Raw genomic sequence first — 27,771 nt, 5'->3', positions numbered from 1 at the left:
ATTTAACATCAACAACGACCTAGTGTCCGGATAGGTAAGTGGTTAGAACACAAGGCTGTCGTACGGAAGTTCGCGGTTCAAATCTCACTGGAAGCAGTGGGATTTGTATCGTGGTTTGACGTCGGATACCAGCCAACTCAGTTGTGAATCGAATCAGGGTAATAATCTCGGGCGAGCGCAATGCTGACCACATTGCCTCCTACAGTGTACTGTGATGTACTGTTACGGTCTTGAACGAAGTGCTCTAACATACTTCAAGGCCCTGGTCCAATATGGATTGTTGCGTCAACAATGATGATGATTATTATTAATGGCCTAAGACAAAGAGATCCTCTATCGTGCACCCTTTTTAACCTGGCCCTGGAGAAAGTGATCCGTGATGCTGAGGTAGATGCATGCGGCACTATTTTTTTAGGTCCACCCAAATACTGGCCTACGCTGACGATATCGACATCATGGGGAGAACGACCCGAGATGTACAAACCACCTTCAGCCAGGCCAGGATTATTGGGTTGTACATCAATGAAGACAAGACGAATGTATGGTGACAACATCACATGGTACTGGTCAAAAGAGGACAATTAAGTAGGAGACTAGAATTCATAAAACCGATAACAGCTACCTGGATGAAATTTACGCACGCTTGTTGGCAGCCAACAGAGCCTACTTCAGCTTACAAAAACTGTTTCATTAGAAGCGTCTCACCATAGGATCAAAGCTCTTACTGTACACAATAATAATCTTGCCAGTTCTCATGTATTCCTCGGAGACTTGGGTTCTTAGCAACTCTTGACCGCGTTCTAGAAAATAATTCTCCGAAGAATTTTTAGCTCCCTACAGGAAGATAGACGATCCCATAGCCTACATAACGGCGAATCTATAAGCTATACGATCACCGTCTGGTTGTGGTTGAAATCCAAATCAATAGGTTGTGGTAGACGTGTCACTTAATCCGTATGGAAGAGGGTGCCCCAAACCGAAAAGTTTATAAAGCCAATATCTATGGTAGAAAAGGAAGACCCTGCCTGAGATGGGGCAATGACGTAGGCCAGGACGCCAGGCAACTTTAAGGGTTATTGAATTGCTAGAATGCCTTAAGTTCCTTATTAAGGCAGGCCTAGATTACTGTTGATGATGTATGGCTTGATATGTAGTGTTCTCGTAATATCCCTCATTAACGCGCTGTTTACGAAGGTAATTCTACTACTGAGCCTATCTATCCTTTACGGAAGATATAAGAACTTCGGGTATAAGCAAGCACAATGTCCAGCGAAGAAAAGGATTCCTGCAATACCAGCCCCTTATTATTAGAAACCTTGCCTCCCCACTCGATAGACCATGCGATCTCCCATGATGACAATGACTTCGATAACGATGTCTATTATGCAGATGTTCCTTAGTTTATTTCAAACCGTAAAAGGGTCGACAGGGTGTCTAGTGATATAGGTACATATAACAATTTGAACGGAGCTCCTCCTGACTGAACATTCAGGTTCAGCTCAGTTCTCAAATCAAATAACCCTAGCAAATCGTCTATATAGAACCTCATTAGATTAGTTAATGTGATTGAACTTCTATGTGAATATTAACCAAAAATTCAGTCTTGCGCTTTCCTTACGTAGCCTTTTTGCATTATTTACCGATTCAGTTCGAAATTATAAATCAGTAAAATTAATTTTTATCCAACGCCCCGAGGTTGACTTTAATTCCAAATGTCTGCTGAACTTTCATTAAAAGGGTAATGACTTACAAATCCAGTAGAAGCTGACTTGGATATCATTTTATCTACAAGAACTTCAGTTACAATTTAAAATTCAAACCGTATTTTTTTTAATACCTCACAGGCGTATTTATCTGAATATGACTACGATACTGCTTTCATTACATACCACCATTATGGAGATAATAAGAGAGAAACTTTCAAAAATTTAATTTAATTTACATATCACCAAATTTGGCCCCAGGCTGTCCGTCTGTTTTTAAATTTTCAATTTTTAACAAATTCCACTGCATGTATTCACGCCGCACACAGTCAATACTTGCGTTGAAAGCGTGTGTTTCTAAAAGTATAATTTTCACGCATCTGCGTCCAACTATGATATGAGTAAATTTTGAAAATTATGCTTGAGCGATTATTGGAGTTTTCTAGGCTTTTTTGCCTGGTTACTGTTCATATTCATTAGATTTATCATATTCGGCTTGGAGTGGTTATTTTTTGTCGTTTAAAGAGTTTCTACCAATTGCTGCTCAAAAAATCTAGGCAGCTAGTCAAGCTTCCATAGCACGTGACAGAATAACGTATCTTAGATTATACTGAATTTAGTGGTAAATAACATCAGATTAAAACGCATCATTTTTTTTTCAGATACGCTTTCCCATCAAACAGTCACCATGGAGGAGGATAGAATTGCGAAAAGCTATGCTGGACGAAGTCTTTTCATCACCGGCGGCACTGGCTTCCTCGGGAAAGTGCTCGTTGAGAAATTACTCAGGTGCGTGACTGGCGTGACAACCTGCACAATCATCAAGCCAGGAATCAGTCACATAACACCCAAACACAGACTAATCTTTCCCTGATATACTCGTATATTACAATTATAGATGCTGTCCAGAAATTAAGAAAATTTACCTGCTCGTGAGAAACAAGAAAGGGAAAGACCCGCAAATAAGGATTAAAGAGATGTTTGATAATGTGGTAAGTCCCATGAAAAATTAACATTTCCATCTGCTTTCTCTCAGACGTGATTGTAATTGATTAAGTGCCTATACGCTGGGAGATTAGATAGTCAAGCTGGAAGCTTTTTTTGTTGGGTCCACTATAATTGAAGAGAAGGTAGAGAAATCATTCTAGTCATTACTTTGGGGAATACCATCATCAATCAACCATCCATTCAAATTTAGAAAGCGTTAAAAGTATTCGTAATTAGAAATTAGGAAGATTTCGTAGACATTCACCTCACAGTTCCTCTCCGGACTAGATTCTCTGTGGAGCTTCTATTTACCCACTAACCTCCTGGCATTATTTTTTCTTTCTTTTCAAAGTAGCCCACCAAGCACTTAATAGTTCCTCGGACCAGTGCTCTACACATGCGATACACGGCTATTACCCAAACCTGTATATTCCCCAATGCCTATAATTTGAGCAGTTAAAGATAGTTTACAGTGCGCTGTTTGCCTAAATTTAGTTACAAAGTAAGTGCAAGTCTTGGTACACACGAGGAGTCAGAATTTCCGCTTTATTGCTGCGTCTGCTTTATAAGCTACACAAAAAAGAACGTTTTCGAAATATTTGAGCAAGTCACGGTTGGTGGCAGCAGACTGGCCCGGCCGTTTTTCACCAATTGTCTGCACATACATAGGATTGCTTTTTAAATCTCAATTTTACCATCATCTTGACCTATTGCCCTTCAGGTGGTATGAAAAGAGGTTACAAGTTTGAAATTGATTGCAGACATCGCGCGAGCCGATTTGCGCTTGACCGACTGAACTAATAGTTCGACCGTTGGGTGAGAAAGGTACCAAAAACTGCCCGCGGACAGGTTACATGCCCACATTCAAATGGAGGTCTCTCAAAAGGTAGAAGACACCTAATCATCAGCAATCGAATCCAATTGCCAAAGCAAAAAGTGGTCAGGTGAGACTTTTCTTACTGCATCCAAAATTTACGATTCCATAAAAAACGGTTGCACTATATAAGATGGTCTGAAACTGCGATCAGAAATGAGTCACGAGATTGCAAGTTCCAATTAAAATAAAGTAATTGTGATCAAAGCTAGAGGCGCATATCCATAATTCCAATATCGAAAATTTATGTACATGTCTGGCGTTTTTATGTAAAGTGATTTTATTAGCAATAAATCATTCTGTTCACACGGAAGAAAAATTTATTGCCATTTGCAGAGCATAAAAGCTCATTCAGACCCTTCACCTATCCACCATTAGAAAATTAACTTATTATGCATTTGACTGAAAATCTTAAATGAATATTAATAAATCAATGCAGATACGATATTGGTGTTTTCCACCTGTGGTGAAAGATAAGTGATCTAACATTTTATAATTTATAAACCTCTTCAGCTATTTTTAAAAATAATTGCTGAAACCCCTTGTGAGGCCTTTTCTAAGTATCTGTTTACAAGGCAATAAAATTACTTCTGATCTCCAGAAAATTAACTATCTAAAATCAAGGAATGAATGTATCAATGATGATGATTTGTTGAATGTTTTCTCATCTTGGTGAAAATGAATACTCGAGAACTGGCGAAAAATAGGGAAAATTTTCAGAAACCTAAAATGTCGGCACATATCTATTATATTAGCCAGAAAGGGGCACGAAAAAGGAGCCAATTCGTGATCACTAGCTTGAGAGGATGAAGACTGAAAACTATTATAGTATAGAGTTCGTGGGGTCATTGACGCAAAATGGGAAAAACTGATGAGTTACCTCTTCCCTGGACAAAACCGTTAATTATTCTTTCTATTTTTGGATACTAGAGTTTCCGGACAGCTCAAGTGGTTAGAGCGCTGGGCTACCGTAGCGGAAGGTTGCAATGAATCAGCACCTTAGTCATGTCAGGGTGATAATCTCAGGCGAGCGCAATGCTGATCACATTGCCTCCTACAGTGTACTGTAGTGTACCGTTACGGTCTTGAATGAAGTGCTCTAACACACTTCAAACCCCTAATACTAGCACTAAGTGCCAAGCATTTAGGTTCGGACGATCCTACCTACTTAAAAACTAAAGGGGCGCTGGTGGTGGTGCCCGGTGGTAAGTCAATGGGAGAATCCGTCGAGAACTCCCCGCAACATCGTTTGAACCAGACTGTGCGAAAGTCCCAGGACATCAAGGGAAGCCGTGAAGGATTTAGTTACAATACCTGTAGCTGACAATAGTATGGGAACTACATCCACCCGCGCGAGATTTCTTCTTCTTCTCATATATGGATTTGCATTTTATACCTAACCGCCAGGTGTGGAGATAGCTTCCTCAGTGAGTAATCTGCAAGACTGCAAAGTTCCTGCACTTTCGAATTTCTTTGATTTCCCAAGCCAGTGGCTCATAATTCACCTTCTTTTCCCCGTATTTCCGTTCGATGTTGCTATTATGGGGGTAGCGACCGGTCTTGTCAACTAACAGTAGGTCAGGCTTGTTATGTAAAGTATGGCGATCTATTAGAACTTGCCGGTCCCAATACATGCTGTAAGCAGAACTATCAAATATTGCTTGCGGCTCATATCGGTAAACCGGACGTGTTCCCGTGATCAGCCCATGCTTGTATGCAATGTTTCGATGGATAACCTTACATACAGCATTATGCCTGGTGATGTATTGCACCGGTGCCGTAACAGTACAGCCAGAAATGAGATGATCCAACGTCTCTAACGCCGAACCACACATTCTGCACTGGTCGTTCTCCACTCGTTCTTTCATCATCCTCTTCGGTAACATCCGCAAAATCCATGCCAGGCGTATTAGCATGGCGGGTGCATTTAGCGGTTATCCACTCAGCATGCTGGGCGGGTAACCCCCAAAGTCCACCCCAATACTGTTTCGCTTCTGTCACCGAAAACTGTACCGTCTGGACGCTTTGTTGGGATTCGTTGTGAGATCCGAAAAGCTCCGCTCCGTGGTGTTGCATTCTGGGCACGTCTGGAATGACTTTCACCATACCGTCGTAACCGACTGCATATGACAGAACGTTTCTGTTTTAGTGTGCCCTGAATTTCAACTACAGGTGTTTCACTGGGGTCGGCATAGTTCCGATAAACCCTCTGCACTTTATTCTTCACCCGTCTGCTGGCATTGTCAATGCTGATCTGAATCAGTCTAACAATGTCCTGTCTTAGTGAGTCTCGCCGCCGTTCCAGACGAATTTTCCATGGTGCATCTTTTTAGTCACTCAAACCAATAACACGAAAGCGAATCTTCTGACTGTGCAATCTGATAGCCGCAACTGCACCACAATACACAGGTGATTGTAGTTGCAGCAGCGACATATCAGCACACAGCCGAGATGCAATCTCATCACTGATTTGAGGTAGAATTCCCGGAGTTGCTGGAGATGCATAGAGCCTGGGAATACCCGGTCTATGCAAAGGATCCATATCCGAGAATTCTATACACGCTCTTTGGAATTCGTGCCGAACGTCAGCGGAAACCTCAGCGACGATGGAGAAGAGTGCTTCGGCGAGTACTGAACCTGTTGCCTGCAGTGCGGCGTGGTGTCGTTGATGCCACCGCCTCTGCCCCCATCGACTCTCGGTCACCAGTTTCCTCGATGACCTCAAGTCGAACACGCTCCCTGTTGGTGTCCGGAAGTGTGTCGCTGTGAGTAATAAAGCGGCACTGGTCTGCGATTCGTTGCACAGTCACGTGCGCGAATTGCGGGAAACGCTCGATTAATCTCTGGTGCAACAAGGGGCGGCAAAATGTTGTAACCGCCCCCGCCGTTATTTCGTAGTAGGAGCGGATGATGAAGAGGTTCATTTCTTCAGTCCACTTCATCTACTGCCTACGCGAACCTGCTGATGTGGTCGCCACAGATTGTGGCGAAACAGCTGCAGCAGGCGGAGCAATGCTCCTGATCGTGGTGGCGCCTAGACATGGAACCCCCCCCCCCCCCCCCGACTAGCGGTTTCAACGTCATGCTGTCCATTACGGGAGCCCGACTCAGTCATCAAGTCAGACGACTCCCGCCGGTTATCCGTACCGGACCTTCAATTTCTTCTTCTTCTCATATATGGATTTGCATTTTATACCTAACCGCCAGGTGTGGAGATAGCTTCCTCAGTGAGTAATCTGCAAGACTGCAAAGTTCCTGCACTTTCGTCACCTACCCGCTGCGGTGGCGTACAGCCATTCAGACCGAAGCTATCCATCCCTCCTCCTTTCACAACCAGGCTTGGGACCGGCTACGGCGGATTATTATTATTTTTGGATACTGGGATGCTATGCCTGAAATGAGTAAGAGTAAGTTACTTTCCATTTGGTCCGTTCCAAGATCAAGCAGATAACTTAGCATTCTGGAAATTATTTCCCATTTGTGAGCTGTTAGTTCCTTTTTCCTTACTTAGTGTTTCCTCGCTATTTCTATAATTTTGTTACAAGTATTTGCACATACTTGACAACCGGAAAATGATGGACAGAGATTTTGTTTAATATCTGCTAGCAAAAGGACACAGAAAGTAAATTAGAAAAAAAACCATAAAAGAACTATTGTACCCCATTACTGGTTATAGTACACCTATAAACTATGGTATGTCGTTTAATCCTATAACCGATAGAAACCTTATTATATTCACAACTTACAAGTGTTTCAACTTGGTATCTAGTATAAAGTATTCTCCTGTGGCTGAACCTACTTGTGAAGAGTGACCAGATCTCCCCGGTTAGCAAATTTGGGCATTTCTATTGATGTGTAAATATGTGTTCATATACTTCTCTTTTTTGACTGTGCATGGGCTAGTGTTTGCTCTTCTCTGGTGCATGCCTATGGAAAGGATACCCAGAAGATAAAACCAACATGGAAGAAGAGAGAAGGAGGAAACTTACGGTGCAGGGCTCAGAGCCCCAGTACCGGCAGCTTTTGAGATTAAGCAAGCAGGCTCCCAGCTGTCAATATCACTCGAGCGGACAACTTGGCCACCGTGACATCTAATGCTAAAAGTAATTTAGAGTTAGAGAAGGAGGAGTTCAAGCGAAGGAAAACCTTGCCACGAACATTGGAAACTCGAAAACGAAAGCAAAAAATGATGGGTTGAAAGGGGGTCGTTGCCCGACGAGTTTCCACACCCACCGCATTTGTCCAAGAGGGACGTCCACAGGAGCCACTCCGAGGCCAAGAAATTGACCCATTCAAGAGGAGCCCCTCAATTCTTCGATCTCCACCAATGCTAAAGACGGAAAAATATAAAAAACATGAAAGCACGTTAAATGTTACGGGAAAGGTGCGTTTAGAAGGTGTAATCCGGCCAAGACTCATAGAGAACAAAACCCTGAACCTTTCAAACAACTTGGAGCAAAAATAATTAAGCTGTCCGAATTCAACGAACAAGCACAACGTGCGCCAAGCTATTAAAAACATGGTGAGAGCCATTAGGATCCTCTGTAATAGGTCGCAGGACGAGGAAAAGAGTCTCACGAAAAAGCCAAGCCAAAAAGCGAGCGTCAGCAATTGAAGGGAAACCTAAGGGGAACGAAAATGATGGATGGACGAAGGTCGTTAATAATAAGGCGAAGAACAAAGCAGAGAAGCAAGCTCGCCCAGAGGCAATCGTTATCTCCAGCAATTTTCCTTACGCAGAGATTCTAAAAAAGATTAAATCTGACCCCGACCTAAAACTGTAAAATACAAATTGTAGTTTGGAGTAAGCTACTGGTCTATCAATTTTAGGCTTGACTACAAATAGAAGACAATATCTAACCTCTTAGCATGAGATATATATACATCGCAAGGATCTTGACGAAGTGACATCCAGAGAAGAAATATGCACTGCGTTAAAAGAACAATTTAATCTGGAGGAATTAGAAGAAGAAGCCTTCGTGAGCTTGAAAAAAACCTATGGTGACACTCAAACGGCCACAATGCGGCTACCAGTCGAGGCAGCGCAGAAATTATTGTCGACCGGAAAGGGTCGAATTGGATGGGTTGTCTGCCGCCTGCGAAAGCAGGTTTCATGAAAGAGGTGCTTAAAGTGCCTGATGGTTGGGCACTTCGCGAAGTCATGCACCAGCGGCATTGATCGATGCAGAAGGTGTGGCGGAAAAGGACATATTGCCAAGGAGTGCAATGAAACGCCAAATGCCTATTGTGCGAAGGAAAAGGAGGAAGGGATAACTGGCATGTTGCTGGAAGTGGTTAATGTCCAGAATTCAAGAAGGTGTTCACTGCAATAAAAAAATGAGGTTTATGCAAATAAATATCAATCATCGTAGTTGTTATCGGTTTTGATTTTCAACCCTAGATAGGAGAAGTTATCAATGGTCTCAAAGTTGTAGTCTCCTATCATTATTATTCTCGTTTGACTAGTTGTTCTTTCTGGTTCTTTCGCTTTTGGTGCTAACGTTGTCACCATATATTTCGTCTTGTCTTCATTGATGTGAAGTCCAAGATCTGGCGCTGCCTGCTCGGTCTAGATGAAGGCAGTTTGTACGTCTCGGATCGTTCTTCCCATGATGTCGATATCGCCAGCATAGGCCAGGATGCACTTAAAGAGGATGGTGCCTCTCGCATTTACCTCAGCATTACGGACCACTTTTTCCAGGACCAGATTAAAGACGACGCAGGATATGACATCCCTTTTTCTTAGACGGTTGTTGATGTCGAATAGTCTCGGGAGTGAAGCCTCTTTGGTTTGGGTCAATGATGTTCTGGGCGTATGGGGCTATCCGCCCTAGGAGTTGTTGATAAAAAATAAAAGTAGTAAAGGAACCAGAATAGATCCCTGCGGGATGCCAAAGGAAAAAGAGAAATAGTGGGATGTGCAGCCGTCAAAAGAAATGCGGCAGGATTGGTTGGAAAGATAAGAGGCAAGCCAGAAAACAAGTGGTATGGGGACGCTTAGAGATAAAAGTTTAGATAGAAACATTTTGAGATTTACAGTGTCAAAGGCTTTAGCAAAGTCAGTGTAAATGATGTGCATTTCTTGCCGACATAGTTGGTAAAGTTGAGCAATTTGGAGGCAGCGTAAGTTGATAACCCGCTTGGTGTAATTGGTCGTCTCCAATTCGGCTGTAATGCCATCGGCTCCTGGCGACTTATTGCACGGACTGCTTCTTCTATACATGGTGGTGACAGTGGCGGGACCTCCAACTTGCCGGCGTTCTAGTAGTTGAGCAGTTTATCAACATTGCAATTTATGTATTCGGATAATTAGATGGGATTCTAGGGCAATTGGGATACTGGAAATTTTTTTTTTAAATAAATTGTTAGATATTTGACGATGATTTGAAATTGATACCATACTTGACCATACTTGACTCACCATATGTTTATTGATATCTCTAGTATATGTGATAAATTTTTCAGCTTGATATCGTAGCTAGTTTTCGGAATACGTGTCAATTTATGCACCCATCTCCAAAAAAGTGTTTTTCTGCTGCCACGTTGGAGGGCGCTGTGCTCATCTGAGGAAAAAAACTAAACGGCATTTTAATGTGGACAATATTCCACGATCCGCAAACTAGGATAATTAGAAAATATTAAAAGGTAAATTTTTGGTGGGCTTTGGTGTTTTTTACGGCTTTTTTGATGAATAAAAAAAACGACCCGTCCGATTGCAATTATCCTAGTTTGCAGATCGTAGAAATATGTATTAAAGAAGTCGCGAAAATTTCAAAGAATTTGGTTAGATATATTTTGGGCTATGGTGGCAGCCGATTTTCAAGATGCAGTTTCGAGAAAAACGCATTATAAAATTTAAATGTAATTATCAACAGTAAAATTTTAACTCACCATTACATTATGCTATACCTCGTTCGTTTCTTCAAAAAAGTCTCGTAAGGCCGATTGTTGCTCTCTGGTTTCAATTCTGGCTCTTTTAGCGAGGTCAGTCGACCGTCGTTCGGACCGCCAAATTCGCGTTTCATTACGGCGGTCGGCATAAACCTGACAACTTGACAGCCCATTGTCACTAGGATTTTGAGAATGCCATTGAATCCTTCATTAAAAATAATTACAGCCAGAAAAGTGGCTATTTCTGTGACCTTCGCCCCAGAATGAAGGTGTTTAGGAGCGAAAGTCGAGATCAATGCATTTAACGACTCATTGTTATTCTGGGTCTCTGCTCTTAAACATCTGTTGAAGAGATAATCTCGTGAGAAATCTTCGTAGATTGGTTTCATGACTGTTTGAACTTCTTCAGTCAAAGGTGCCTTCCCGTGGTGGAAACTATCCAGTTCTCCTTTAGCTTCCGCTTTGCGCCATTTGCACCAACTGTCCTCGCCTGCTGGACAATTTTGATGCTGAGGATTTTCGTCTGTGGAAAATTTAAGGAAGAAAGTTGACCAAATTTCTTGCTTCATTCCTTCTATCGAATTTGCATGTCGACGAATAGCTAGCCCAAAAAATATAGTGAGGTCGTAATAACCTTATCAGTAAGTTTTCAAGCTCCTTTTCCACCAATGCCTTTGTGATTCCTTTTTGCATTTCTAAGCTGTTTTCCCATTCTTTTCTCGACATGTCCTACGTATTCCTTTTTAAGGTTTTGTGTAAAACAAAACCTTATTAAAATCGATTCAATGTCTGTCTGTCTGTCTGTCTGTCTGTCTGTCACACGCATTTTTCTCCAAAATGGCTAAACCGATCCGACCGAAATTTGGTGGACAGATGGGAACTATGAAATCCCACGCATACAGCGAGTGGCATAAATTTAGGTGGAGTTTAAAGGGGGGCTCCCCATACATGCAAAGGGGGAATCAAAATTTTTTTTCCCCGGATATAGTTGTGTAGGGTATCAAATGAAAGGTCTCGATTTGTACTTTCCGAAACTGACATTAGTTTTGGCATAAATTGCAAAGTGCGTGAGTAAGAAGTCAAAATGTACGCATTTGAAGTGAGACAGGACTCATTTTCGGAAACTACCCAACCTAAAAATCCGAAAAAAAATCGGGGTGGTGGGCCTAGATAAAATCTAGGCCTCAAAATATGTCCCATTTCAATATCTGCCCAAATAAACTTACTAATAGTATATTACTACTTTTTAGAAATTTACTGAAAAACCCCCTTAAATTCATCCTAAGACTTCCAAATTTTTTACCAGCATAGGGGACAATATTTCGTATATATGTGCTAAATTTCATGGAAATCAGGTAATTAACGCCAAAGTTATAGCAGTTCAAACTTAGCAATTTCGCGCGAATTTACTGCTTCCAAAGCCATGCAAATCAAATGCTGACGTCATAATTACCCGGAATAATTGACATTCGCCTGAAATATTAAAGTCGCATTTATGAAGAATCTACTTATCTGCAGCACTTTTTAAGATTTTGTGTAAAACACTTATGTGAAATCTAATCTTCGAGAGATGTCCTATTCCGGTTTCTGCTCAAAAAATTTACTAATAGTATATTACCAACTTTTAGAAATAGATTAAAAAACTCCCCTTAAGTTCATGCTAAGTGTACTAAATTTTGCACCGACATAGAGGACAGCCTCGTGCATACACATGCCAGGTTTCATGAAAATCCAACTATTAGTGGGAAAGTTATAGCAGTTCAAACTTATCAATTTCGTGCTAATTAACAGCATCCTAAGCCATACAAATAAGATGCTGACGTCATAATTAACGAGAATAATTGAAATTCGAGTGCAATATTAAAATTCCATTCAAGAAGAATCTAATTCTCCCTAGCCCTTTTTAAGGTTTTGTGTGAAACAAAACCTTATTAGAATCGATTCGATGTCTGTCTGTCCGTCTGTCTGTCTGTCTGTCTGTCTGTCTGTCTGTCTGTCTGTCTGTCCGTCTGCCTGTCTGTCTGTCTGTCTGTCTGTCACAGCCGATTTATTCGGAAACGGCTGGACCGATTGTCACGAAAATTGGTGGGAGTATGTGATCTGCCGTTCCCTTTACATGCAGCAACTGCCGCCATTTTGTGTTAAGTTTAAGGGGGGCTCCCCATACATGTGAAAGGAGGGTGCAAAATTTTTTTTCATAAAATGTGGCCATGTGGGGTATCAAATGAAAGGTCTCAATTAGTACTTTTCGAAACTGGTTCAATATTTAATATTAGGTGAAACATAGGGGAGTGAGGGCTCAAAATATGACCCCCAAAAAGTGTAACAGGTCTCGTTCTCAGAACCTATCCAACCGAAAAATCTGAAAAAAATCTCAATAGTGCATCTCTACGAAATCTAGGCCTCAAAATATATCCGGTTCCGATATCTGCACAAATAAAGTTAATAATAGTATATTTCCACATTTTAGAAATTTACCCGGCACCCCCCTTATGTTCGTCCCAGAAGTACAAAATTTGGCATGGGTATAATGAAGAATATAATGCACAATTTGGTCAAGTTTGAGGAAAATCCAACCATTATTAACAAAGTTATAGGAGGTAAAACTTTACAATTTTTTGTGAATTTCGTGCACTCTACAACCTGATGACGTAATCATCATATATCAATTCGTGAATACCATACGAAGTAAGTTCGTATGAATTGGGTAGAAAAGAATTATTTTGTTTTAGTTCTTTAATCATTTGTATATGAATATCAATTATTCCAACGAGACATGTGTGTATGTAGGTATATAGTATATGCGTGCTAATGAACTTTGCGGGTAGAGCCTAATTCAGATAGATATAAGAAGTAAATCGGAAATATGGGTACGATCCATTTATATACGTGCCTATAAGCGTACAGTATTCGGAAATAGGCAGTTTGTTTGTTTAGGGTGAGCGTAACATCTACGGCTGTAATATGTACGTATGTCTCGTAGTTTTGTAGCTGTATACGGATAGAAAAATGTGCGTTGAAATTTCTTAGATAAGATGAACACAAAACCTTTATACCCGAAGCACGAGCTTCCGGTATTCCGACTTGTTTATATTTGATGTTGGTTAAATTGTTGGCATTTGCTAATAATATTAAACTCAGGGTGTGAGGCGTATGAGGTTGACCATTATCAACACAGGACTTTCCATCAAATGATTTATTTAAATCGCTTTCTAGAAAATAGAGGGCAATGGAATTTTTAGCTATATTACACGGAGCTGCCATGCATTCGTCGCTCCTCACATCTTTTTTCTTTTTGTTCAGCCATCAGTTCACAAGCGGGGTCGGCCTGTGGTGATCGGTTTCGTCATTTTATTTTATCAAATGCCTAATCTTGAGACCTTTAAATCCCCATCCAGCATATGAAGCCACCATTGTTTTGGCCGGCTTTGTGGTTGCTTACCATTGCTTTCGATGTTGTGACCAATACTGGTTGTTGAATTCTCGTTAGTGTGAATTACGTGACCACACAATCGAAAACGCCTCTCTTGCAGTTTTTCCACGATCGGTGCAAACCCGTTCGATCGCGGGTATTCTCATTTCAGACGTAATCAAGACGTGTCATGCCACCAGTGCAATGCAATATCTTCGTCCCCATTACCGCAAGACGCTGTTCATTGACCTTTATAGTCGGCCAATACTCAGAACTATAGAGAGCGGCAGACGGACGGCATTGGAGTAAATTTTAAATTTGGGACGTGTGCTGATAAGTCGATCACAAAGAACACTAGTTGGAGAATGTCACTTCATCCAGGTTGCGTTAATGTGTGAAATAATTTCATTACGCAGTTCTCCATTGCCAGATAGCATTGACTCGAGATATTTAAATCGCTGAGTTCTGGCAATGGCAGTAACCTGCCCCTCGAGATATTTAAATCGCTGAGTTTTGGCAATGTCGGTAACCTGCCCTTGGAGATATTTTATTCGCTCAGTTCTGGCAGTGGCAGTAACCTGCCCAGAACTGAACGATTTCAATATCTCGGGTCAATGCTATAAGTCAATGGAGAACTACGTTATGCTCCTCACATAGGGAAACACAAAACCTTTTATACCTGAAGCGCCAAGCTTCCGGTTTCCCGACTTGTTTACTACTACGTATATTTTATTATTTGTAGAAATTTGCAGAAATACCGGAGAAAACTCCAGCAAAATCCAATATACAATATACAAAACTTATCGCAATTGGAACATCCATGTTCGTGCTTGCTAAAAGTTTCTTTGCTGATGTTGATGCGAAGTCCTTTTCCTTCTCTGATAACTATCGATCCCCATGAAATACTCGTTTTCTAGTGCGAGCAAGACGTTGAACGTTAAAGCGATCTCCCTTCGTACGATCCATTTAAAAAAATCACTGAACACACAAACAGCACAATACTTACAACAAAATATAACTGAGTATAACTTGAACGCCTTTCAGTGCTCACTCTAGACTGGATTATCCTTTTTATTCCAAACAGCAAATAAGTTTAGACAATTGATTGGTTTTCCATCTTTTTATATTTATACCTGTGTTAGAATTTATAAGGCTCAGGTAAAAGACTAACAGCTAAAAAAAGATTCGATGCTCTTTCTCATCGAGTACTCTAGCTGCGGCTGCAAACTCCCTACCTATTTAACACTGTAATTTCTGAACGACTCGGAATATCGGAAAATCCCTTCGCCCACATATTCTCCACAATATATAGATATAATTCATTCAAAAAAAAAATCGATTTCTCCAACCCGACACAGGGGATGACCCCCTTAAAAGGCAACCATATCTTTATAGTATCACCCACTTCGTATACCTCTCTGAAAAGCAAGTGAAGCGATCGTTTAAAATCTTTCTCATTTTATTTAGCACTAAATACAGCATATTTGACAGACGAAAGAAGTAAAAGCAAAAAAATCACAAAAAAGTGCAAATTTGATCACTTTACCAAATATTTTGATTACGCTAAACTTCATAAAAAAACAAAATGTTCAGCAAGGCATGTTTAATAAAAGACAAAACGATTCGTAACTATACGTAAATTACAGGGGTCACTTTCCTAATAAAGAAAAAGTTTCCTCTTAAATTTCTCTGTCTTAAACTATGCAAGGCTTATTCCTGCATCTACGACGACCTGTACAAAATACGCGAAAATAATTAAATTCTGAGGGCGGATCCTTTTCTAAATATATCTAAAGCAATTTATAAGCTTAGCTTCATTTACTGCGTTTACAAAAAAAGTAACTTCAATTTTATAGGACAAACGTGGAGCTTCAAGTGCATTCATGCGTACCATGATCTGCTTGAGTAATTGCCCAAACTTACAACTTTAACTAACTACGGGAAGAAACATTCGACTTAATTTCAAAGAAAACCCATACAAGTATGTAAATTTCGAAATTATGGCACATGTTTGCTTTACTGCGTCAATAAAAAATTTCCAAAATTAAGAGCCATGTTTGAACCGGTTGTAAGTGCGTCCATGCTAAAGAAATCCAGCCTCAAACGACCACAGAAGCCAAAGTGGTTCATGAACAAATTCTTGCGAAAGAAGATACATTGCAAAGTCGCAATACTAAATGATTTATGTCTTTTAGATGAACTCCGAGAAGATTAATTTTGAGATTTTAATAACATGACTAACCAGGGAATTGGAGGTGTTAGGAAAGTTGCAACCTATCATCAAAATCGAAAGGTAATTGAATGAGCTGCATGAACTCTCCAAATGGTTGGTACCGCACGACCATTCTGAGAAGCTAAGTATCCACTATCGGCACTTGCTTAGTGTGCTCGTTGATGATATGGCTGGATTTTGCCCAAGTGCACGAAACTAGAAAAACCAATTTCAGATAAGTAATTATTGAAAATGAAAGTACATAGTCCCGTGTCAGATATCTTCAATTCATGAAAAGTGTGGATATACCAGTAGTCCCAACGCTGGGTATTGAGCAGCATCTTGAAGAAGTTCCCCGCAAGTGCCATTTGGAAGAAAGGATTGACCTCATATTCAATATTTAAAAATTCACCACAACTTAAGATAAACCTAATAAATTTAATTGTACGCGCAATAATTTCCAGTTCCATTATTCGGTTGAACTTTTGTACCTTTCATACGTAAGTACATCAACGAGGTACTCATTAAGCGATTCATAAAGCAGAACGATCATGATATGCTGCTGCATTTTTACACTTATTAGCAAAGTAGCGAAAATTGCATTGCAACCTCGAATGAATAAATCAATTATAGGGGGATTACTTAAATACGTGGCCAGGTGGATACTTATATGCTTGATTGGGTTAATTATTTATTGTTTTCTAGTAAACTGTTCAAAAGGTCGTACCTGAGACCAGGGCACATCGTTTTAGTATGCAGATCTGTCGAGTGTATTGAGAAATAAACAAGTCGGGAAACCGGAAGCTTGACGCTACAGGTATAAAGATTTTTGTGTTTCCCTATGTGAGGGGCATAACGTAATTCTCCATTGGCTGATAGCATTGAGCCGAGATATTTAAATCGCTCAGTTCTGGGCTAGTTACTGCCATTGCCAGAACTCAGCGATTTAAATATCTCGAGTCAATTCTATCACCCAATTGGGAACTGCGTAATGAAATTGCTTCACGCATTAACGCAACCTGGATGAGGTGGCATTCCACAACTGGTGTTCTTTGTGATCGACGTATCAGCGAACGTCCCAAATTTAAAATTTACTTCAATGTTGTCCGTCTGCCCCTCTCTATAGTTTTGAGTGTTGGCCGACTATAAAAGACAATGAACGGCGTGTTGCTTTAATGGGGACGAAGATGTTGCATTGCACTAGTGACGTGACACGTTTTGATCACGTCTGAAATGAGAATATCCGCGATCGATATGGGTTTGCACCGATCGTGAAAAAACTGCAAGTGAGGCGTTTTCGATGGTATGGTCACGCAATTCGCGCTAACGAGAATTCACGTGCCAATAGTGGCCTGAACATCAAAGTCAACGGTAACCGATCAAAACTCCGGTCGAAAGAACCGTGTCTAGATACGCTGGATGGGTACTTAAAAGCCTCGCGATCACATCCAGATCAGGTGTTTGATAAAATAAAATGACCCCGTTTCTGAATGGCACAAAGGCTGAAGAAAAAAATGTGAGGAGCGACGAATGCATGACACCTCCGTGTCACATAGTTAAAAATTCCATTGCCCTCTAGTTTTTAGAAAGCGATTTAAATAAATCATTTAATGGAAAGCACAGTATTGATAATAGTCAACCTCATACGTTTCACACTCTGAGTTTAAGATTATTAGCAAATGCGAAGAATTTAACCTACAACAGATATAAAAAAAGGGCGAGTCCTGTCTCACTTTAAGTGCGTACATTTCAGCTCCTTACTCGCGCGCTTTGCAATTCACTAATCAATACCTTTCATGTGATACTCTACACGACTACATCCGGTGTAATTTTTTTTAAAATCCCCCCTTAGCATGTATGAGCCCCCTTTAAACTCCACCTAAATTAATATCACTCGCTGTATGCGTGGGATTTCATAGTTCCCATCTATCCACCAAATTTCGTTCGAATCGGTGAAGCCGTTTTGGAGAAAAGTGCGTGCGACAGAGAGACAGACAGTGAATCGATTTTAATAAGGTTTTGTTCTACACAAAACCTTGAGGGGATTAATCCCGTGTGAAGGCCATTTTTTGGCTTTTTTTAGAAATTTTTTGTGAAGAACTGGATAAAGATACACATACAAATTTTTCACCATAGATTTATTAATATCTTGAGTATCCGTAGTAATTTTTTTTTCCAGCCCGATTGCATACTTCGTTATTGAAATACAGAGCAATTTATATACCCATCTCCAAAAAAAGGTGTTTTTCTGCCGTCACACTAGAGAGCGCTGCGATTATCTTAAAGAAAAAAAGTAAACGGCATTTTAACGTACAGACTTAACTACAGTCCGCGAACTAGGATTATTAAAAAATATTAAAAGCTAAATTTTTGGTGCCTTGTTAAACTTTTTTTGTGAATTTTGGTGTTTTTTCACGGCCTCTGCAATGAATAAAAAAAAACTACTGAATCAATTGCAATCATCCTAGTTTGAGGACCGTAGAAATATGTTCTGAACAATTTGGGAAAATTTCAAAGAAATTCGTTGGATGGATTTTGAACTAGGATGGCAGCCGATTTTCAATATGCAGTTTCGAGAAAAACGCATTTAAAACGTAAAATGTGATTTTTAGCCATAAAACCTTAACTGACCATTACTCTACTATACTTAGTCAATAAACCTTAGGTTTTTTCAAGAAACACAGGTATTGCCTTGGCTTCAATTCTTGTCCATTTAGCGAAGTCATTCTAACGTCGGTCGGACCAATAAATACGAGCTTTATTACGGCGATCGACATAAATTTGACATGCGACTTATCACGTGTTTAACACTATAATTTCCGAACAACTCCGAATGTCAAAAAAATTTCTTTGTCCATATATTCTACACTATATATATAAAAAAAATTCGATTTCGCGGATCCGACACACAGGATGACCCCCCGAAAAACATTTTTTCTAATTTACTGCTTGACTTGCCCTCAGAGACTTCCAAGGCATTACTTTTGTGAATCCAGAAAGTAGACTACACTTCACAGTTGTAAAATTGACGGAAATTAACATTTAATCCACCTGCACTTAGGTACGTCGTTGAAAGTAGTTTCCTTAACAGGGTTCTGTAATGGTTGCTCACCTTACAACTAACAAGATACCCTCGCACAGTATTCATGTCTTTTGTTACGCCTATTGAAGTATCCCCTAAAGTTGCCTACTCAACTGCCTCCCGCCTTATAGTGATCGGAGGCTTTTGTGAATCGGAGAACATCCTTCAGATGCAGAGAGTGACCAAGGCATTTTGGTTTGAAGCCTGAGCAGACTGGGGAGCTGCATTCGAATTGCAGGACGGTCTGGTCCTCTCCCTCATATTGGCTACATATATTCGAGATTACCACTCCAATGTTTTCCATGAGATAGTTTAAGAAACAGTAATCCATTGAAGTAATAGAAACTTGTTGTTTCTTTTTCGTTGGTGTGGATATTTATTCTTGCAAATACCGATATCCGCACCAACGAAAAAGAAACAACAAGTTTTTATTACTTGAATTAATTAATCGTTGGAAACACCACATAATTTCACTCAGATTAACAGTAATCCGTTAAAATCCATGGGTACACACAATGTATCCGAGTCCTATGGTCTCCCAGGATTCATCAGTGTATTCAAAGCGGAAGTACTGGAGATACTGGAAGCCTGTCGATGGCTCAGGCATGATCTGACCCCCAAGCGTAACATACCCATTCTGACCGACAACCAAGCGGTTATTAAGACGTTGTACTCAACGGGCAGTACCGAAATGCGCCGATTAGTATGGGCGACACGTTCGTGGTCACCTTTCTCTGGGTTCCCAGTTATAGGAATATAGGGGAGAATGAACACACTAACGGACTGGCCAGGCGGGACTCTACTCTTGGCAATCCTTCGACAGGCACAGTCTGTATCCGGCAGAACTCTAGATGGCGAAGGCTCACCATCTGCGTCAAATCAAGGAGCTCTTGTGTCACACGCGTGCGAATACATACAAGATTACAGCGGTCTACACGAGGCCCTAGCTTATAGGGTACCATGCCACTAGACTCGGCTTACCCTACAATTCGCATTAACGAAGCCGCGGAGAAGGGGAAGAAACACTCAAGCACTTCCTTTGCGACTACTCAGCTCTAGCTAGAGCCAGGCTGCGGACACGATGTAAACCATTTTTTGAGGGCCTCATGGAAATCTACAGCTGCAGGGTGGGAGAGCTCCTCTCTTTCGTAAATGCTACGTGCTGCCTCTGAAGGCCTGAGCCAACTGGACTCTGTCCCCTTATTCTTACCGCAGCAATCATTGTCTTAGGAGTTTTTGGCATCAAAATGGCGCACCACATATCCCACTTCTTAAAGGACAATCAAAATGCTATGGATAGCCTGATGCCAAACGCTGGATCCGGTTCCGCCATTTTGAAGTAACACCCTTAGCAAGCCTGTCTGTCAAACTCTTCATGTATGAGTTCCCTGACATTCGCAAAACGCTTCGTCCAGTCAGCTAAGTTTCAATAGCAACTGATGGCGATTCAACACCAAGAAGCTACGGTGTTGCAATTTTGGTGAAAACATTCTTTGCTATCACTAAATTATATACATGATCGTTACCTTGCCCAGAGTTTGGGCCAAGTTCCATTTTCGGGCATTTGGAGAACATCCAGGGTAACCCACTCGTCGGCTATCCCGTGATAGTAAGTTCCATGGTTGTTGTCCTTCCTTGATGTGTGTCTGTTGCTACTTCCGCTTTCTGACCGAAACGTCAACGGTTATGTGGCCCGTCCCCTTGACCAAGTTCTTCATTACCTATTGCCTTAGGCCAGAATACCCCAATGACACGACGCAGATACCAATCGATGAAAGCTTGAAGCATTTGAATAGCAGTGACCGTCACTTTCTGTATACTACTCCCATATAGTGCAGGGAAAACATCCCCTTGGTGTAGTCTCAACTTGATGTTGCTATTGAGATAACTAGATTCTCAAATTTCGGACAAAATAGCGGAAACGAATTTAGTGTTGTTAATGAGTCGGTCAACATCAAATTAACTGCCTACCCAGGTATACAGATTGTCCGACGCCCTCTATGTTCTACCTATTAATGCAAGTAGGAAGAGTGCAATAATCCGTCCGACAAAGAACCTTGGTTTTGTTGGTGTTTGTCTTCAGTTCGACTCCGTTTGCCTCCTTTTCCAATTCCAAAACAATTTTGCCAAGGTTCATGACTTGATAAAAAAGCAAGCATATGTCATCATCATAATAAAAGTGTTTGAGGAAAGACGGCATACTCCGTTGGAACCCTGTATGTCCTCCAGCCAAAGGAGTGTAAAAACGAGAAACCAGAAATGGGAAGAAAGAATGTCGGTGACAAGATACAACCTTCACTTTGAACTTCAACTTCTTTGGAGATTTTACTTCGGTGCAACACGTGAAACTTTGAGCTATTATAAAGGTATAAGTTTCTCTAAAATGACTCTCCTGGGTAGAGTATTCAGTGTTTTTGGAAGCGGAAAAATTATGGTATTAAAAAATGCGACAAAAGGTACTAAATAGTACCTCAGTTCAAGCAAAAAGAAAAGAATTTCACCTCTGCTCTTTTTTCATTTTGTGTCATGCTCATGTATGTAGCGTGATGCCATTGCCAATATTGTTGGTACACTGCGAAAAATTGTTTTAGGAGAGAGGAAGTTTCAAGAACCCGCATCTAAACACGTATGAGACGATAAAATGAAAAGACGAAAATATTTATTTCTATATAATTTATTTCCATAACCCAAGAAAGACAAAGAAAACGAATTTAACCGAGCGGAACAAAAAAAATTTGGGGGGGGGGGGGGTTCAAGAAAAATGAACCGATTCTAATTAAACACCAATCAAATTTTAATGTAAGCCAACAATGCATTACAATAGACGTATATTGAATCACATAAGGAGAAATTTCGTTCGGAGCTTCCTATAATGCCTTCCGGAAATAATTTTTTCTACTTTACTTTTAATTTTTAAAGTTTTATGTGAAACAAAACCTTATTAAAATCGATTCCGTCCGTCGGTCTGTCACACCCAATTTACTCGCAAATGTGGTGGGAACATGTGGCCTATGTGTGCCTTTACATACAAAGCATCGTTTTCATCATCATCAACGGCATAATAACCGGTATTCGGTCTAGGCCTGCTTAGCAAGGAACTCCAGACACCCGGGTTTTGTCCTTCGGTATCCCTAAAAGCTGTCTGGCGTCCTGACCTATGCCATCGCCCCATCCCAGGTAAGGTCGGTCTCGTCTTCTTTTTCTACCATAGATGCCTTTGCCTTTATAGACTTTCCGGGCTGGATCATCCTCATCCATACGGATTAAGTGACCCGCGCACCGCAGCCTGTTGACCTAGCTTTTATCCACAACCTGACAGTCATGGTATCGTCCATCGCCATGTAGGGGACCAAAAATTCTCCGGAGAATTCTTCTCTCGAACGCGGCTAAGCGATCGCATTTTTTTTTTTGCTAAGAACCCAGGTATCCGAGGAATACATAAGGACTGGTAAGATCATAGTCTTGTACAGTAAGAACTTTGGCCCTATGGTGAGACGTTTCGAACGAAACAGTTTTTGTAAACTGAAATAGGCTCTGTTGATTGCTAACAACCGTGCCCAGATTTCATCGTCGTAGCTGTTATCGGTTGTGATTTTCTACCCTAGATGGGAGAAATTTTCAACTGTCTCAAAGTTATGGTCTCTATCTTTATTATTCTCGTTTCATCAGTGCGACTTGATGTTGTTCGTTCCTTGGTTTTTGCCACCATGTACTTCTTCTTGCCTTCATTAAGTGCAGGCCAAGATTTCGCGCCGCCTGCTCGATCTGAATGAAGGTAGACTGTACATCTCGGGTTGTTCTTCCCTTGATGTCAATATCGTCAGCATAGGCCAGTACTTGGGTGGACTTAAAGAGGATGTTGCGTGGGAATGTGGACTTTTTCCTCTATGCTTGGTGGTGCCAGCATTTGTCCGTCGTCGTCAGTTGGCGGGACTTCCAACTCGCCGATATTTTGGTTGTTGAGCAGTTCATCAAAATACATATCACTCCACTACATCGAAAATCATATTAATAATAATAATAATCATTGAATGAAATGTTTTAGAGCACTTCGTTCAAGACCGTAACGGTGCACTACAGTTCACTGTAGGAAGCAATGTGGTCAGCATTACGTTCGCCCGAGATTATTACCCTGATTTTACTCATTCACTGCCACCAGTGAGATTTGAAACGCGACTTTTCGTACAACAGCCTTGTGCCCTAACCAGGCAGCTATCCCAACAAAAATCAGATTACCCTCTTTATGTCGGCAGGATGAGCATCGAGGTGTATAAGTCTTCGTCCTCCATTCCGCGGAGTTTGTGATAGTTCTCAAAGAGCACGGGGACGCACAGAGGCCCGTGTTCTTTGAGAAAGCAACATTGCTGTGTATGTTTCATTCATTCATCATCGTCAAACCAGCCGTTCTAACTTTTCTTTTGGTTGGGGCCAAGTATGTTTGTGGCCATATCAATGATGATCAACTTCAGGTGGTTTTGAACATCATTGACTAAGGATATCTGTTAGCTACGGATATTGCGGCATCCATTTCCCCCTTATAGGTGTTACGGAGGACTGTGTTGTGAATGGTTTGAGTGTTCCTTCTCACCTGATTGTCAAAGGCGATTTTAGATGATGTTGTAGTTCGAGACCGGAGCAATTACCCCTCTGCTTAGGACTTAGGATATGTTCAACATTGATAAATGACATAAATCGGTGCTCAGTCGCGTTCCCAGGAAGAAAGTCAAACAACTTCTCGAAAAAGGGATTAAAGACGAAAAGATCTTCCCGCGGTCAAAATAAAGAAACTAACAAAATTAGATTGATTGGTCAATTTCAAGAAAGAACGGATAGTTTTCATCTAGGGCCCAGGTTTTTTTCCTATGACCCTGCCACTAGCCGGGTTCCAAACTCTTTCGTTAGCCTAGAATAGAGACTAAAACAAAAGGATAACTTTCTCCTCTGACCCAGGCCAATAATGTGAAATTCCTAGTTCAGATGGCATTTTTGTTCCATTATATTAAAATAAAGAACTTTTTCTTCCCAAGCTTTTCGATACAGTCAAAAAGCAACGTGGCGCAGAATCGATATTGAACGTGTGCGAAGCATTATGCGGAGATGTAACTATTCCAGATTTAGGCATGTCTGAGGATGACAAACAAATTATTCGAGATAACGTTTCAGTAATCTACCATTGTGCTGCAACTATTCGGTAATATTAATTTTCAGATTCAGCAAAATTTTATTTCTTAGCTTATCTTCTGTCCCTAATTAGGTTTGACGAAGAGTTGAAAAAAGCCGTTTTTCTCAACGTTCGAGGTACGAAGCTCATTCTTCAACTTGCCAAAGAATGTAAGAGGTTGGAGGTAAGTTACAGACCATAGCGATTGAATAGTTTAATAATTTGCCTCTTCTTTGGTCTAGTTATTCACGTATGTATCGACAGCCTACTGTCACTTACACATAAAACATCTAGTGGAGCAACCCTACGCTCCCCCAGCTGATCCTCACAAGGTTATAGCTGCAATGGAATGGATGAGTGATGATGTCGTAGCTTCAATTCAGAAAAAGTACCGAGAACCATTCATTTCAATGTGTGCATAATAAACCACCCGCTTCTTCCCACAGAGTACTAGGCGACATTCCAAACACCTACGCCTACACAAAGTCCTTGGCAGAAGCATTGGTCGTAGAAACCTTTGATAGTCTGCCATCAGTGATCTTGAGACCATCAATTGTTATCCCTATCTGGAAGACACCTCTTCCAGGCTGGACAGATAACATCAACGGTCCCACAGGACTTCTGATTGGAGCTGGAAAGGGTGTAATTCGAACAATGTACTGTAATTCTAGTGGCTATGGAGATTACCTTCCCGTCGATATTGCTGTGAATGCCATGCTTTGCGTCACTTGGCAATTCCTCACCACGAAGAACTTCGACATAAGAGTACGGCATTTGACGAGCTCGAACGAAATAAAAGTATCCTGGCAGGAGGTTATCGAACTAGGTAGATGGGTTATAGAAAATCGCCTGCCCCTAAACGGAGTTGTTTGGTATCCTGGTGGCTCAATGAAATCCAACCGATTCGTCCACTATGTGTGCACCATCTTGTACCATTGGATACCAGCGATGCTCATTGACACATTGCTTTGGTGTTTGAGATATCCTCCAGTGTAAGCTACAATTAACTACCCAACCGTTAAACTCGATAATAAAATTACCTTTTTCTTCTAGTCTATGTCGTGTTCATCGACGTATTCAAAAAGGATTCGAAGTGTTCGAATACTATGCTAACAACCAGTGGGACTTCGATAACTCATCAGTTTTGGAGCTGAGAAGGATGATGAACGACACAGAGCGACACAAATATATCATTGAAAAAATTGATGTAGATTTAGTAGAATATTTCGAAGCTTGTACGCTGTGCGCTCGGCGCTACATCCTGAATGAACCTGACGACACCATCCCTCAAGCGAGGAAACATATGAAAGTGTAAGTAGAGATCAGCTTCCTTCCTTTTTGCTCTCAATAAAATTCAAAATGTAATGATAAAGCTTAGTCCTTATACCTATTTTTCATCCTTATATGGCTTCTAACCTCTATATTTCCTATTTTCAGCATGTACTGCGTAGATAGAGTAGTTAAAACAGTCTTCCTTGGAATCCTTCTCTATTATTTAGGATGTTTCTTGTATAGGATGTTCTTCAATAATTAAAGCCAAAAGAATTTGCAATAAATTTCGGAAAGGAGTGTGTTATTTTAATTTGGTGCTGTTTTGTATTTATCGTGAAAATACATGTTTTTATTTAAATTTATTAACTATGTGTTTGATTTTCTGTACATAGGACTTTAAGCCCGCCACAATACCTAAACAGCTTCCACTCCTTCACTGCGCTGCATAGCTCTTCCTTATCTGCGATAGTTGTTTTTACGGTATAGCATAACACGCAATGGAATTGTTAGAATCCACAGCTACTTCCATCTTCTGATTACCATGGCCGCGGGTATGCCGGCATAATATTGTCTTAGGCAAACTATCCTGATAACGCGATGCAAATATCATTTGTCGTTGGTGGTCAAAGGGTAATATAGGTCCCAGGACGAAATGTGGATCGATACCCACGATGGCGCATAAAACCAACACCAACAGCTCTACTACCAAACCCTATCTCCACCTCCACGTTGTGATCGCTGGGAGTTCTTTCTTCATGAAAAATTACAAAAGGGGGAGGGAAGAAGGCGAGCCTCTCGCGCCTAAAAACGGGACAAAATGTACCAACTGGTCCTCCAGGTTTGGGGTTGGGTAGGACTGAAAACCCTACACGGGAAAACAAAGTTGCGCAGCCACGGAAGGAGCCTAGGACAGGATGGATTTCAAAACGACAAACCCGGCAACGACAACGGAATAACGATTTGCGCATTTTCTCATGGCACATGCGCTCCCTGTACAGACCGAATGCTGCTGACCAGCTAACCGATATCCTGTCCCAATATAAGGCCGATGTAACAGCATTGCAAGAGATGCGATGGACGGCAGACGGCACGCCCCTACAGAGAAGACTGCAAAGTCGGAGAAGGATACCTTCTACGAGGCAGTTGAGCGGGCCCTCGAAACCTGTCCCAAGTATGATATTAAAATTATACTGGAAGATTTCGACAGTCAAGTAGTGACGGAACCCGTATTCAGGCGATACGTCAGCTCCCATATCTTACATAGGGATACCAATGATAACGGACTGCGGATTATTTAGTTAACAGTATCGCACGAAATGGTTGTTGGATGTACCTGGTTGGATTGATCACGTGTTGATCGAACACCGTCACCTCTCAGCCTTGATGAATGTCAGAACATATAAGGGGCCACTATAGAGTCAGATCACTATCTCATTGGCATGGTGCTCCGGGCGCGAATTACGACACCACCTATAATCTCCTCTGGCAATCAGGCTAGAGCAAATACTGAAGGCATTCACAACACAGCCCTCCGCAACACCTATAAGGGGGAACTGGATGCCGCAATAACCGCAGCTAACAGATGTCCTGGAGATGAAGCATCAACAAATAAATATTAATAGAGCCACAAACATACTTGGCCCCAGCCGCAAGAAAAGTCAGAACGGCTGGTTTGACGATGAATGTGAGCTAGCAACGGAACGCATACCGAGTAATGTTGCATTCTCAAAGAACACGAACACGCGCAGATACTTATCACGAACTCCGTCGGAAAAGGAGGCCTGGTAGAACCAACAAGTCTGAACTGGAAAAGTACAGGGAGCAACCGCACCAGGCGCGGAAGTTTTACTAACCTTATACACTTCGATATTCATTCTGCCAAGGCAAAGAGGAAAATCTGATTTCCGACAGATGGGTTCAGTATTTGAATGAACTGCTTAACAACTGCACCAACTGAAAACGACGGACAAATGCTGCCAACATTAAGCCTAGAAGAACCAGTCCGTGCAATCTACCGGCTTAAAAACCATAAGTCGCCAGGAGCCGATAGAATTACACCCGAATTGATTAAATATGGAGGCAACCTACTATACCAAGAGTTCATCAACTGATGAATGAATCAATGCCTGACGACTGGCAACGGGCATACATAGTAAGGGAGATATCACGCAGTGAAG

The 27,771-nt window shown here is 41.2% G+C and overlaps 1 protein-coding gene across 3 annotated transcripts in view; it reads left to right on the top strand.

The window, feature by feature from the left end:
* Nucleotides 1-25,887, top strand: part of LOC119646229 (putative fatty acyl-CoA reductase CG5065) — a 47,733-nt gene extending 21,846 nt beyond the window's left edge. For all 3 annotated transcript variants that reach the window (XM_038046619.1, XM_038046618.1, XM_038046617.1), the window contains 8 exons: nucleotides 2,366-2,492; nucleotides 2,602-2,695; nucleotides 24,189-24,352; nucleotides 24,416-24,506; nucleotides 24,565-24,710; nucleotides 24,769-25,314; nucleotides 25,376-25,633; nucleotides 25,760-25,887. In XM_038046619.1, the coding sequence (XP_037902547.1) occupies nucleotides 2,392-2,492; nucleotides 2,602-2,695; nucleotides 24,189-24,352; nucleotides 24,416-24,506; nucleotides 24,565-24,710; nucleotides 24,769-25,314; nucleotides 25,376-25,633; nucleotides 25,760-25,856 (1,497 nt within the window). In that variant the 5' untranslated portion in view covers nucleotides 2,366-2,391 and the 3' untranslated portion in view covers nucleotides 25,857-25,887. The remainder of the gene's footprint in view (nucleotides 1-2,365; nucleotides 2,493-2,601; nucleotides 2,696-24,188; nucleotides 24,353-24,415; nucleotides 24,507-24,564; nucleotides 24,711-24,768; nucleotides 25,315-25,375; nucleotides 25,634-25,759) is intronic.
* Nucleotides 25,888-27,771: the final 1,884 nt, after the last annotated feature.

Source organism: Hermetia illucens, chromosome 1, assembly GCF_905115235.1.
Source record: "Hermetia illucens chromosome 1, iHerIll2.2.curated.20191125, whole genome shotgun sequence".
Lineage (NCBI taxonomy): Eukaryota > Metazoa > Arthropoda > Insecta > Diptera > Stratiomyidae > Hermetia > Hermetia illucens.
This window is presented reverse-complemented; position numbering and strand designations above follow the sequence as displayed.